The 14,419-nt window shown below is 34.8% G+C and overlaps 1 protein-coding gene across 3 annotated transcripts in view; it reads left to right on the plus strand.

The window, feature by feature from the left end:
• The window catches only part of ccdc136a (coiled-coil domain containing 136a), a 44,495-nt gene that overhangs the window by 6,253 nt on the left and 23,823 nt on the right, over positions 1-14,419 (plus strand). For 2 of the 3 annotated variants that reach the window (XR_012342296.1, XM_073832296.1), the window contains exon 2: positions 10,407-10,643. Coding sequence is in view for 2 of the 3 variants with exons in the window: in XM_073832296.1 (XP_073688397.1) it covers positions 10,439-10,643 (205 nt within the window). In the remaining variant the exon portion in view is untranslated. Of the gene's footprint in view, positions 1-3,424; positions 3,557-10,406; positions 10,644-14,419 lie in introns of those variants that run through there. The other variant, XM_073832297.1, reaches the window with a different exon arrangement.

Below are 14,419 nucleotides of genomic sequence, written 5' to 3' on the forward strand. Positions count from 1 at the left end.
ATATATATATATATATATATATATATATATATATATATATATAATATATATATTTTATGCTAAAAAATATTAAAATAAATTAATTATAATGGGCATACCAAAGTGTTCCATACCAATCTTCAAACAAATAATTTTGGTGAACAACCACTTTGTTGAAACTTTGGGAGACTAAACTATTACTGAATGACCCATTTATACAGTATATGCAGTACATTGTAGAGGGAGAACATACAGATGACAGTGCTCCATAAAATATCCAACAAAATGTAAACAAATCTCAACAAGATAAAGAGTTGATCTAGTTGTTTCCAGACCTGGCATGGCAGTGGCGGTGGCAGTCCTGACCTGAGCACTGGAGCAGTGGTGGATCTCAATCTGTTGGACCTGGGCCTTGGAATTATAGTAGACCCAGTCCTGAATTGGGGAGCAGTTGTCTTTGTGCAGTCAGGGACCCAGACACTGGCCTCCACATAGACCATAGAATAATTGCAAGGCTGTGGAAGAGCACCAACAGTCATGGAGCAGAAGGCGTGAAACAGAACAGGACAGTGAGAAGGTGACAAAGAATGGAGCATGGACAGATGACAGTCTGGAGATCAGAGCCCGGTGAAACAGACATACCAGCCTTTTTTTGTTCTAAGAATGTTCCGAGAACATTATGCTTGGTCCTGGTAATGTTCTAGCGGCAAGTTTTATTTCAGTTTCCAGAATATTTTCCTACAAGGTAGGATAACATTCTCTTAAACATTCTACAAATATTTATTGATAACATTATTAGAACATTATCCCCTCAACATTTTAATATAGATTTAATCGGGAAGCTTCCCACTGGATATTGAATGTGGACTCTAATATTGCTCAGATGTCAAATTTTGGTTGAAACCCAACCTTTGTTTGATTAAAGCTCCAACTTCATTAAATAAACCCAAACACAGCATTACCAGCTTCACTTATTATAAACCTGACTGACTTTATTTCTGTCATACATTTACAAAAGGTCTTATTGAGATTAACAGAGGTTTAGATGCTGATTTCTGTTTGAAAGTAATAGTTTGGTTTGATGTCACCATTGTGGTGAGAACTGTTTGCTTTAGTTGGGCAATTTGACTCTTGACTTAAAGGTCCCATATTGTCAAAATCGAAATTTCCTGGCTTTTTTCATGATAACTGAGGTTTAGGGGCTATGTAACTACCATATGAGTTTCAAAGCTGTCAATCCACAGTAAACTGCACACAGCCTGCTTAAAGTAGCTGTTTCTTTTCACGAGCCGCTGTGACTTCCGTAAAGATGTGACGTCCGATCTACTCAGTCACCGCCTTCAGTCACCGCCCCGAGCACCAATCACGTCCCACCCTCCTTTTGTCAAACCCAGACAAAATCTCGTCCATGCCATTGAGCAACAACAACACGAAAACAAGTCAAGAAAACGCTGTTCAGTCGACAGATGTCAGGAAACTACATCATTGCACAGGCTTCAGAACAACGTTAATATAAGAGACCAATGGCACGTCAACTTCAGCCTCTTTCACACAGCGATTCCGGTAAATACATGGATAATGTGTCCCATGATTTGTTCAGAATTGTTTGATTTGGTTCATTCACAGTTGTTTTCTGGAATCTGTGCGTGCTTTACACACAACCCATAAAGACATGTGACGTTTGGATGTGAGATGTAATGCGACGCGTACGTTTCACTAAACTGAAACTAACCTGAACAAACTGTGCTTCAGCGCTGATAGTGAGGAGCTGGCTCTGCCCGATCGCTGCTTCATTCCACTTTGCACGTATTTTTTTGTAGTGAAGAGTCGCATGATAACGTGCATCATCACTACAACACTGCCTTTATGGTTCTGGCTTTTGTTCACACAGCGCTCGTTCCCGTAATTTTCCAGAATCAGCGCGCATTGTGAAAGGGGCTTTACTGAAGCAACAGTTATGTAGCTTACTGCATTCGGTGTTTGAAAAAGAAAAAACATTAATGATCATTCTGAAATATCCTGTTGAGTATCAGCAGGCTAGGCTCTCTCTATTGCTCTGAGCTCACTAACAGCATACATGACCGTAGTTAACTGTGGTTGGCCTGGCTGTGCGTCACTCAGAAAACAACAGGCCAATCAGAAGAGAGGCTCATGAATATTAATTAGATGGGCCAAAATCGACCTGTTTTTGACAGAGCTCCTAAAAAAGGAGCTGTAAAAATATATTGAGATGGATTTTGGCACTTATACCGTAAATATATATTCTTAAGGACATCAACAACTAAAATAAACCTCCAGAAATGTGTACAATATGGGGCCTTTAATATTTTTCTCTAGCTGCTGCAACAAGAGAAATGTATGACAGAAATAAAGTCTGGTTTATAATAATGATGTTTTTGGAGTTATTTAATGACGCTGAAGCTTAACATCAAACAAAGATTGGGATTTTACTTTCAACCAAAATTTCAACCAAACATCTAGTGTGATGGGAAGCTTTATTAGAATGTTAGAGGATAATGTTCTAACAATGTTATCAGTAAACATTTTTAGAATGTTTTAAGAGAATATTATCCTACCTTTTAGCAGAAAATTCTGGGAACTAAAATAAAACTTGCTGCCGGAAACATTCCCAGAACATTAAACATTCCTAGCTGGGATGAGCCTGTCCACAACTAAGCATTTTCCAAAAAGATCTCCAGGATGAAAAGTCTTTCCTTAACCATTTGTCCTGTTGTTTGAAGTAGCATGAGTAAATATGAGATATCTTATCTACTGGCACTTTTGATGTAACGCTCACATTCAGTGTAGAGCGGATGTATTTTTCCCAGATCTACAAACAGCATAACATCTGTGGGCTATGGAAGTGATATGGTAAAGTAAGTGTGCAGGTGTTGTTGTGGAGGCAGTCAGATGCAAATGTCTGCCACAGTGTGATGTCAAGCTGTGGAGAAAGAAGACAATTAGTTGCTTTGGCAGCTTGCTTTCTTTTTCAGCAGTAAGATATTTGTTCTGAATCTTACAGTATGTTTTTTTTTTAAACATAACTATGAATTCTTATGTCAAAAAATCAAGAGAATTTTGATTTCCCATGTTATGAATCCTTTATTGGAACCGTTAAGGAACCAGAAACATTCACTTTAAAATCTATTAAGGTGCTGCAGGTTGTTACGAATTGGTTCGTACAATGCTATTTCAATAGTTATACAAGCTATACATCATTTTCTCAGCTCAGATTTCCTGGGAGCCATTGGCAATACTTGGAGCTTCCCTTTGGCTTGTACAGGGCATCTTGCACCTGCAAAAGATTAATGGATGTTACAGCCTTACCATATTTATGTGGTTGTTTACCTAGACGAGGTTAGGCCAGATACTACTGTTCATTTCATTCTTAACTTCTCCTCAATAGCTTGGCCCCTAATGGATGTGACAAAAAAGTGACAGGACGAAAGAGTGGTGTTGACTGGGCACCGGAAATAGAGACGGGCCTACATGCCTCATAATTTCAACAGACCCTTCATCTTTCAGACAGACACATCACAAACTGGACTTGGAGCTGTCCTTTCACAGACAATACGAGGTAAGGAGTATCCTGTGATTTTCATTAGCCATAAACTGTCCCCTTCAGCAACGTCGTAGCAATAGAAAGATGCATTGACCATTAAAAGAGCTGTCCTGTCCTGGAGCCAAGATAATACGTGTTGGTTAACTAGGCAGTGATGGCAAATGGCAATGCTGATGAAAACCATACTCAGTCAAAAGTAGAGATACAGTTGAAGTCAAAAGTTTACATACACCTTGCAGAATCTGCAAAATGTTAATTATTTTAGCAAAATAAGTGGATTTAGTTCTGATCTGAATGTTTCACATAAAAGATGTTTACATATAGTCCACAAAAGAACATAATAGTTTATTTATTTATTTATTTTTTTAAAAAGGCCCCATTCATTTTTGTGTATTTGAACCCTTTCCAACAATGACTGTATGATTTTGAGATCCATCTTTTCACACTGAGGACAACTGAGGGACTCATATGCAACTATTACAGAAGGATCAAACGCTCACTGATGCTCCAGAGGAAAAAATCATGCATTAAGAGCCGGGGGGTGAAAACTTTTGAACAGAATGAAGATGTGTACGTTTCTTATTTCGCCAAAATATCACATTTTTTTCATTTAGTACTGTCCTTCATGTTCCCAGAAGACAAAACAAGTCAAATTTACCCTGATCTTCAAATTCAAAAAGATTACAATGCTTAATGCATAGTGTTTCCTTCTGGAGCATCAGTGAGTGTTTGAATCTTCTGTAATAGTTGCATATGAGTCCCTCAGTTGTCCTCAGTGTGAAAAGATGGATCTCAAAATCATATAGTCATTGTTGGAAAGGGTTCAAATACACACAAATGCTGGAAAACCAAAGAATTTGTAGGACCTGAAGGATTTTTCTGAAGAACAGCAGGCAGTTTAACTGTTCAGGACAAACAAGGGACTCATGAACAACTATCACTAAACAAACAAACAAACAAAAAATAAAATAAAAAATAACACAGCTGTGGATCATAATAAAACAGTATTAAGAATCAAGGGGATGTAAACTTTTCAGCTGGGTCATTTTTATAAATTCAACTATTATTTTTTCTTGTGGACTATATGTAAATGTCCTTTATGTAAAATATCTTATTCAGGTCAGTACTACACAAAAAATAACATGCATTTTGTATGATCCCTCTTATTTTGGTAAAATAATTAACATTTTGCAGATTCTGAAAGGTGTACGAAAACTTTTGACTTCAACTGTATACTCACAGTGAAATTGACTCCATTACAAGTCACCAATTCCAATATCACTTGAGTAAAAGTCTTAGAGTATCTGATATTAACAGAGATTGATAAAGGAGCAGCGTTGGACGTAACGCATTACATATAACGTGAGTTAAGTAATCAGATTACTTTTTCAAGTAACTAGTAAATTAATGCATTACTTTTAAAATTACAAGAACATATCTAAGTTATTTTTGGAAAATGAGTAATTGCAGTTATTTTGTTTTCCCATGTATTGACTGACAGCTCTCCTGTCCCCATGTTGTGACAAATCAGGATTAAGTGCAGAGGATTTGTGTGCCCTGTGTAAGCATGATATTTACTGTAGTTCTAGACTAAATGTGAACATGCATTTATTCATCTCACTTGCACAAAAACAGATTCAGTCATACCTGTCAAGTTTTGGATTTGAAAATAAGGGAAATTTTCCGGCGCCTGCCGTGAGCAGTCCCACCACCCCAACCATGCTCCAGTATCCCTTACATTTTAAAACAGGTGACAAGAAAGCTAAAATCACCACTTGTCAACCACTTATGAACTACAATTGGCTTCATGCACAGCTGCACTACTTCCTGAACTTCAGGCATCTCCTTTGTTTCCTGTCTGCCATTATTGGACAAACTGATTAATCCAGGTGATCAGTTTGTCCAATAATGGCAGACAGGAAACAAAGGAGCTGCCTGAAGTTCAGGAAGTAGTGCAGCTGTGCATAAAGCCAATGATAGGCCTACCTTTGTTGACTTTGACATGCTGTGAGCATTCATAGCCTAAATGAAAACACAAAAGGGTATATATGAAGGGCATTTATTTAAAGGCCTATTTGCATATTTTCTGTTCATTTAACATTGGTTGGCAGTTATCGCGAGGCTAGTGACAGAGCTCAGATTTTTTTTTTTTTTTGGGGGGGGGGGGACGTTTTTTTTTTTTAAGAACGCAAGTTAAAATTAGTGATGGCAAGTTCGGCTCTTTTCAAAGATTCGGCTCTTTTGGCTGGGCTCCCTTAAAAGAGCCGGCTCTTACGGCTCCCAAATGGCTCTTTATTTAGTATTACTCAGAGCCTTCTATTTTAGCCCAATTTATCAATTTTGAATGTTTTGTGTATTGGTAAGCAACTTTTTAATTCCTTATTTTTCATTTTAAAAAATACAGTTACTATTATTTAACATTTTAATAAAACTTTAATTGAACTCAACCACATATATAATAAACATATATAACAAAACACTTTTGTCTTTAGTGCAGGTTGGCATTGAGAAATATGAGATGCCTCAGCTTGGATGGGCTGATGCGATTTCTCCTCTCTGTAATTATTTGTCCTGTTTTTGAGAAGACTCTCTCTGAGGGCACCGATGTTGCAACAATGCAAAGTCTTCCTACTATTACCTTAACCAGGCGTCTGCACTCAGCTTTGCAGTCTCCAACATCATTGAAATGCAGCCAGATGCTGCTGCTTTTTCGTTTTTCATTCATTTTTTCACTTTCTCCCAATGGACTCGCATTTAATGCCGTCTTCCCCGCCTCTCTCTGTCGCTCTGTGTACCTGGCCTGTACCACTACACTCGCTATCTTTAAAGTATGCGCCCCCTTTCCTTCTTTCACATAATGGTACGATCCCACCACTACTTGCGGCGGAAGATTCGGCTCTCCCCGACGGGAGTCGGCTTTTCTCGTTCGCTACAAAGAATCGGCTCTTAGAGCCGACTCGTTCGCGAACGACACATCACTAGTTAAAATACGGGAGATTTACGGGAAAATACTAATACGGGAGGATGGCGGGAAAGAAGGGTAAAATACGGGACTTTCCCGGCCAAAACGGGATACTTGACAGGTATGGATTCAGTATTCCTCTAAATTAATAAAACCAGTGAAATGCAAACTCAGAATATGATGCACATCTGCAATGAACGTTAGCACAAAAGTCCCTTATTTAATCTCATTTCATTAACCAGTGTATTTGCTGCTGACCTTTGATGATCCAATTCAAGCATACCAATTGCAAAAAAAAAAAAAAAGCATCACAGCTGAAAGGTTTGAGCTGCAACCTCTACTGCACAGACATGAATTTACATATCAGTCTGGGGCTTATTTATTTTACTTTTGCTGTGAAATAGCTTTTACATTTGCCAAAAATATAACTTTTTAACATTAAAAACAGACAAGCAAGCCGAGCCCAGATGAGGAATTAACAGAGCAAAAGTAACGGAACTCATTACTTTCCATAAGAAGTAGCCTAACTAAAGTGACTCAATTAGTTACTTTTTTAGGGAGTAACGCAATATAGTAATGCATTACTTTTAAAAGTAAATTTGCTAAACATTGTTAAGCAGACATTCAAAATCTGATCTAGACTATACAAGCCACTGCTTACAGTTTTTCTGGTCTTCCACAGTAAACCTCACTACTTCCCTTCTCACTCTTCTGAAGAAAACTTTCATTTTAATTTGAAGCAGTCCCACTCCCAAATTAGTCTGAGAGTCTCCTCCTCAAGCCCCTTCTTTATCGAAAGCAAGCCACATAGGTTTAGGTTTAATGCAATATTTGAGGCAGATATGATGTGTAGTATTTTTGGTGTTGTACGCTTAACTGTCAAATTGTCTCTGCTTGGGTTGTTTGCAAAATTGTCAGCAATTTCTGCAAACACTCATGCTACATGCATTTTCTTTTTAATAATATTATTTATTCATTCATTCCCCTAGTAGAATAGGGAAACAGAAGACGTGCATCCCTTCCTTTTTTTTTATTTTGTCAATCTGAATAAGTCGTGTCTGCTTTCATCTTGCTCTCATTCTCTGCTTTGGAGCTCAAAGGGTTTTTGATGAGCTGCTGTGGGTTACTGTGAACACGAGGAGCTGCTTCAAAGAATCATAGAGGGGTGGCATGGATTATTCATGGACGCCTACACCGCTACACAAATACAAGACATCAACAAACATTAGACTTTTTTTTTCTTTTTCGTATTTTTAGAATTAAAAAAAGCATTTACTTAATTTCACGATTGCTTCATGATTTTCCAATTGAAGAGGCTTTGTCAGATTTACCAGGCATTTATGGATACCTGTATGCTAAAGTAATACTAAGATTAGGACATCTGCTCTTTCATAAATTTAAACCAATTTCACAGAGGCAGAGAAAATTGCATTTGTATGATCTTGCTTCCCTTTTGTACATCAAACCGTTTTTTTAAAATGAAAACTGTAGTAAATTAATCTGATTTTTTAGTTGTTTTTGTATAAATGTAAAATATTTGACAATATGTTTAACAGAGTCAAGTTAGAAAACTAAGCTAGAATAGAGGAAAGAAAATGCTTACACACTGTGTATAATGGATAAGTCACTCTTCAGAGCTAACACTGGGCTTCCTTTGATGTAACACTTCATTTCCTAGTCACCACTCGACTCGATCAAACTTTAATGAAACATCCTCATCCCAGCGACAGATTAATCCCTTCACGGATGAGAATATTCCCACACTGACGTCAGAACTATAGAGATGTTTGACTGGATGTGATCCTTCAGTTATGTAATTCATTTAAATGCCACCATATACAGAATTAATCACAGGGTTAAAAATAATTCAGAATTATAAAAACTCCAAACATGAGTTGGAATCTGAATTCCATTGAGCAATGCATTCATAAATTGGTGTATTTTGTTTTAATGATAATAGGAATAACTTTTCTGAGATTTATTTAAGGGGAGACACATGCTGTTTTTCATGCACCTGTCAAGTTTGAGATTTTGGGCTTTTTGTTTTTTCATGAAGTGTTTTTTCAGACTAATGGAAAGAAAAGATCCAAAAGACACTGTTGAGTGTTTCTTTTATAGCACTTTATCTATTTGTGTCAATAGATTTCAATTACAATACCTATTATTAAAGGCGGTTTTCTCAAAATGAGTTTTTTTCTCCTACACTGAGCCATAAATCTCCACTTCAGTAGCACTCACACACACCAAACTTTACTTTTTTACGAAATTAGATACCCATAATGACTCTAATATGTCAAAAAAATTAAGAATTTTGAAACTGACTTCACCCAGTGTTTAGATTTTTATGCATATTTCATTAAATAATGGCTCATTTGCGTATTTAAACCTAACATTTTAGAAAACTTGTAATACAAAAAATGTTTGCAATCATCAATGTAATCAATCAACTAAGTAAGGTGATAACTATTAGTTCGTATTTTTTGTACCCTATTTACCTGCAGTGTCTCACCTTAAACATGCAAAATCTCAAGTAACAAAAGTAAAAAAAAGCAATGTTTCAAGAATTCATTGGTGTTTTGCATGACTCTCTTCTCCACAAGATGGAGCTATTCATTTATTTATGCTGAAGCAGTAATACAATTTTTATACCCAAATAAGAAATCTAAAACAAACCATTTAAGCCATAAAAGAGGTACATCAGTTGTAATTCTATACAATTATTCTGCATAAATTACAAAAATATGATGTGTGTTGTTTTGATGCATTGTGCTGTATGTCACTGTGGTTTGATTTATGTAAGTGACCCCTGACTATTAAGTAACAGGATTTTAAGATTAAAGCGAGAGACTGAAGGTGAATAGGGTAAAAAAACTAATAGTTATCACCTTACTTACTCAGTTGATTGATTACATTGATAATTGCAAACATTTTTTGTATTACAAGTTTTCTAAAATGTTAGGTTTGAATATGCAAATGAGCTATTATTTAATGAAATATGTGATAATTTGCATACATTTCTAGTACAAAAATCTAAACACTGGATGAAGTCAGTTTCAAAACTCTTGTTTATTTATTTATTTATTTATTTTTTTAAATATTAGAGTCAAATGTTTTCACAGAAGGGATTTGGGTATCTCATTTTGTCACACCATAATTTAGAAAATATTTAGAACAAACAGAAAACAATATATTTTTTCGCGATTTTGGGAAGAATAAAATCAAGCTAATGATGTATGAACAAATCCCTCTGTAAAAACCTTCAGGTGTTACAGTAGCTGGTGCTGGATGGAAGACAGGATACGATGTACGAAATAAATAGTATATTTAATGATCTTAAAGTAGAACAAGCAGGCGCACACGAACAGAAAGTAAATCAACAATAAAGACCTACAGGGAGCTCATGACAAAGACAGACTTATAAAGGCTAACTAATGATTACAGACAGGTGAAGGGAATCAGGACAAACGAGGGCTAAACCAAGCAGACAGATCGACGGGGGGAGACAATGGGAGAAACCAAGTACATGAGTAGACAGACAGAATGTAACATCAGGATATAGACAGGAATAAAAAAGTAAAGTTTGGTGTGTGTAAGTGCTACTGAAGTGGAGATTTATGGCTCAGGGTAGGAGAAAAAAACTCATTTTGAGAAAATGGCCTTTAAAAATATGTACTGTAATTGAAATCTATTGACACAAAAAGATAAAATGCTATAAGAAAAACACTTAAAAGTGTCTTTTGGGTGTTTTCTCTCCACTAGTCTGAAAAAACACTTTATGAAAAAGCAAAAAGCCCAAAATCTCAAATTGGACAGGTGCATGAAAAACGAATTCCTTGAAATAATTTCCAGTTCAGAAGTTTGTAAAACACTTATATAAAGTTGTTTCTGTTTTCCACCGCTCAGGTGAAAGAGTGATTTGACAGTAAGGAAGCGTCATGAGCACCGAGAAAGAGCGCAGTGTCCTGAACGATGCCGATGAGGAGAAGGAGGTGAAGGAAGAGAAGACTGCTGTGAAGGAGGAGCTGTCTGAGGAGCAGGAGCTGGAGGAGCTGAGGGCTCAGGCGCTGCAGCTTCTGCTGGAGCTGGAAGAAGCTCGAGACACGGCTCAGAAACATGAGGAGAGCTTTCTGGAGCTGCAAGGTGAGACTCTTTGAAAAACAGCATTTTCACACCAGTGACCTGACAGTTAAAGAGGTCACGTCATACCTTTGCATAATGTTTATGTATTTTTAAGTAAGAAAACAAAACAAAAAATCTTGTAAGAATTTACCATAAAATATGGTAGCAACATTTAATGTTTTACAGATTTAACAAAATGAACTAAACTAAACTGAACTGAACTAAAAAAAAAAAACGTTTTTCATTAACTGGTATACTATTTATACATCACGAAAAACCAAAACTTATCACAAGCTGAGAAGAGAAATACAATATAAAAGGTGATTTTTAAGTGATTTTTTTGCAAGTCACAAGTAAGTCTTGAGTCTTTGCATTCAAGTCCCAAGTCATGATGGACAAGTCCAAGTTGAGTTGCAAGTCCTCAACTTTAAGCTTCAAGTCCTAAACAAATGATTAGTGCTGTTTGCCCAAATGAGTGTCTCTGTATTAATTACTACAGTAAATTTAAAGTCAATAATAGTCTATAGTAGGTATAATTATAAAAGATAGACTATAATAATTAGTGGTGTTTCATTGAATAATTAATCATTGTTTGTGAACAAATATAGGCCTAATTGATTTAATAATTTATTTTAAGTCCACTGTTTCATTCGTTAAGGATTCAGTGATTTTAATAAATCAGTTGAGTCAAATATTTAATAACTTGCTAATACGTAATACAAACGTATATAGCTCATTTATCGTGAATTCATCCATTTCTTGAAAAATATGAAAGTGAGTGGCTGGTAAACAGGAAGAATACAGTGAACTTTATATGTAGGCTACATATTTCACGTGTTTAATGTGAAAAAAAAAAAATCTAATTATATGTTTGAAAGGTTAATGTTTGATTAGGCTACTGCTGTTTCAATATACATCAGAGTTTTCTTCTTCTTCTTCTTATTATTATTATTATTATAAGTGGTTTATAGTGATTATGTGTATTTTAAATGTCTAAAACATTAAATACCCTAAACATTATCAGAACTCTGTTTTTTTTTCCCAAAAGGTAGGCCTAAAGATTTGCAAAGTCACAGAGTTTAAGTCCTAGTCAATTCTCGAGTCACTGCTGTCAAAGTCTAAATTGAGTCGCAAGTCTTCTTTGATTACGTCAAGTTAAGTCACAAGTCATCAAATTTGGGACTTGAGTCTGAGTTAAATCTCAAGTCATGTGACTTGAGTCCACAACTCTGATAAAAAGTGCACATTTATCAAATACTAAACACCATTGTGGTAACACACAACACTAAAATGGTGCAATTAACATTTGTTAAACAAAATTAGATAAATAAAAATAAAATTACATTATATGTAAGGTTAGATTACAGTTTATCACCGTATATACACTCTTAAAAATAAAGATGCTCCACGATGCCATAGAAGAACCTTTTTTGTCTAAATGGTTCCATAAAGAACCTTTAACATCTGAAGAACCTTTCTGTTTCACAACAGGTTTTTTATGATGAAAGAATGTTCTTCAGATTATAAAAAAGGTAAGAAAGAGATGGTTTGGCTGAATGGTTCTTTGTGGAACCAAAAATGGTTCTATGGCATCGCTGTGAAGAACCTTTTAAAGCACCTTTATTTTTAGGAGTGTATTATGGAAACTGTTAACTATTTAAACAGGTTTTTATGGTAGCATTTCGCTATAAAAATCACAATAAGTTTTACAGTGCAGCATGTTCAATTATAGAATTTAATACAAAGATCATGAGTCATTAAACTCTAGATGGCGCAGACTGATAGATTCTAACTCAATCTGATATATTCACATCATCATTCACATGGTGCAGCTGATTGGTTTATTTTGAAATCAGCAGCCAATGAACTTGCTGCTCAATATTCAAATACCTGGCTAATGCTTGCTGTAGCAGTTGCAGTGCACTTCAGAAACACTCCACCTTCCCCAGCTCCACCTGTATAGATCTGCTGTAGACTCATGTGTTATATATGGGGGTACACTGTTAAAAAAAAATAAAATAAAAAAAAAAATAAATAAAAAAAACTGAAATGAGATTTACCATTAATAAAAATTAAAGTAAAGAACGTTCTTTAAAAATGGTCCATGAGTGGCAAAAACAACTGTCAAACAAAAACTGTAAAACGTTCAGCAAAAAATGCTGTTACTTTACAGATGTTTCTGGGCTTATTACGGTGAACAAATGTCTTGCAGTTAATCACTAGACAACATGTATGAGCTAATATAACTTGGATGAATGATATCATTTCATCAACTACACAGTTACTGCACTTAAAAATAGCAACATGCAGCATAACATCAGTGTCTACTGGTCTTTTCCTGGACTGAAGCACAGACTCAACTCTTCATCACAATGGTGACCCACAAACCTTAAACAACAGAAAACCTTTAAATCCAAAAAGAACAATAAACACTAGCAGATCTCTTTAGATTTCAGCATATTCACTTATTACAAATCAGGCTGACTTTATTTCTTCCGTACAAAATGTGTTATTGAGAATTAACAAAGGTTTAGATGTTGATGTTTTATTGAAAATAATAAAGTTTGAAGTCAGCCCTTTAGTTGGGCTCTTGACCCTTTTAACCTTAGTTTTGCTCTGACTTCTGTACTAGTGTGTTTGAGGCACTTTTTAATAACAAAGTGGCCTGATTTAGTTATCACACCAGAAGTTGAGCTATTTAAAGTTATAGATTTTATAGTATCTTAGCTCTTAGAATAGTACTGTTTAGATGGACATCTAGAATCAGCCTATGAACTTCAACAATGGTACTTAGATAAATTGATCAACTCTGAACATCACAAATCAAGCTACTAAATTCACAAAAAGGCTTTTTTTATTGTTACCGTTGATGAGACAACCACTTTCATCTGAAATACTTCTGCATCACAATTTTTGCTATGAGCTTCAGAAATTAAAGCAGGTGAAAAGTTGAAAAGTCAAGGGTCAAAAGCCCAAAGCAAACTTTATTATTTTCAATAAAACATCAACATCCAAACCTCAATTAATTCTTAATAAAAAGTTGAAAGAAATAAAGACAGACTAGATTGTAATAAATTAAGATGCTGAGATCTAGAGAGATCAGTGTTTGTTTTATGCTGCCAGTCATGTGACATTTTATTTTATTCATATTATTTATTTTTACAGTAAAGGAGTTTGATCGTAATAATTCAGGAAATTCCTGTATTTTCAGCTTATTTAAATAAAGAGATTTTACTTTAATTTTAAGGTTTTTGGCACCCTGTTTTTTTTATTTTATTTTATTTTTACCATTTTTTTTCCACTGAAGGTGTTTGCTCATAATAATTCATAAAATACCTGTAAAATGATAGTGTTTTCAGCTTGTTTAAATAAGGAGAATGTACTTTCATCTTTTTACTTTAATTTTCTTTAGCATCTAATAGTTTTGATTGTTAATAGATTGTTAATAGTTAATAGTTTTTTTTTTTTTGCAATTTTACATGTTTGTATGTAATTTTTATGTAATTTGTATGTAATTTACGAAATCAGAAAAAATACTGTATAAAACTACTGTAATTTACATAAAATACTGTAAAAATACTGTAATTTGTAATCTGAGTTAATTTTGAGATAATTTTACAAAGTTTTAACAATTTAAAATAAAAGAAAACAAGCTAAAATAACTAACAAAACAAAAACAGTTATTTTCTGTATTTATATTTTTAATATATATATATATATATATATATATATATATATATATATATATATATATTTACAGTGTATGTTATATGTGTATTAGCCTGCACTGGCAGTAG

This window comes from Garra rufa, chromosome 25 (genome assembly GCF_049309525.1).
Source record: "Garra rufa chromosome 25, GarRuf1.0, whole genome shotgun sequence".
In the NCBI taxonomy this organism is placed as follows: Eukaryota; Metazoa; Chordata; class Actinopteri; order Cypriniformes; family Cyprinidae; genus Garra; species Garra rufa.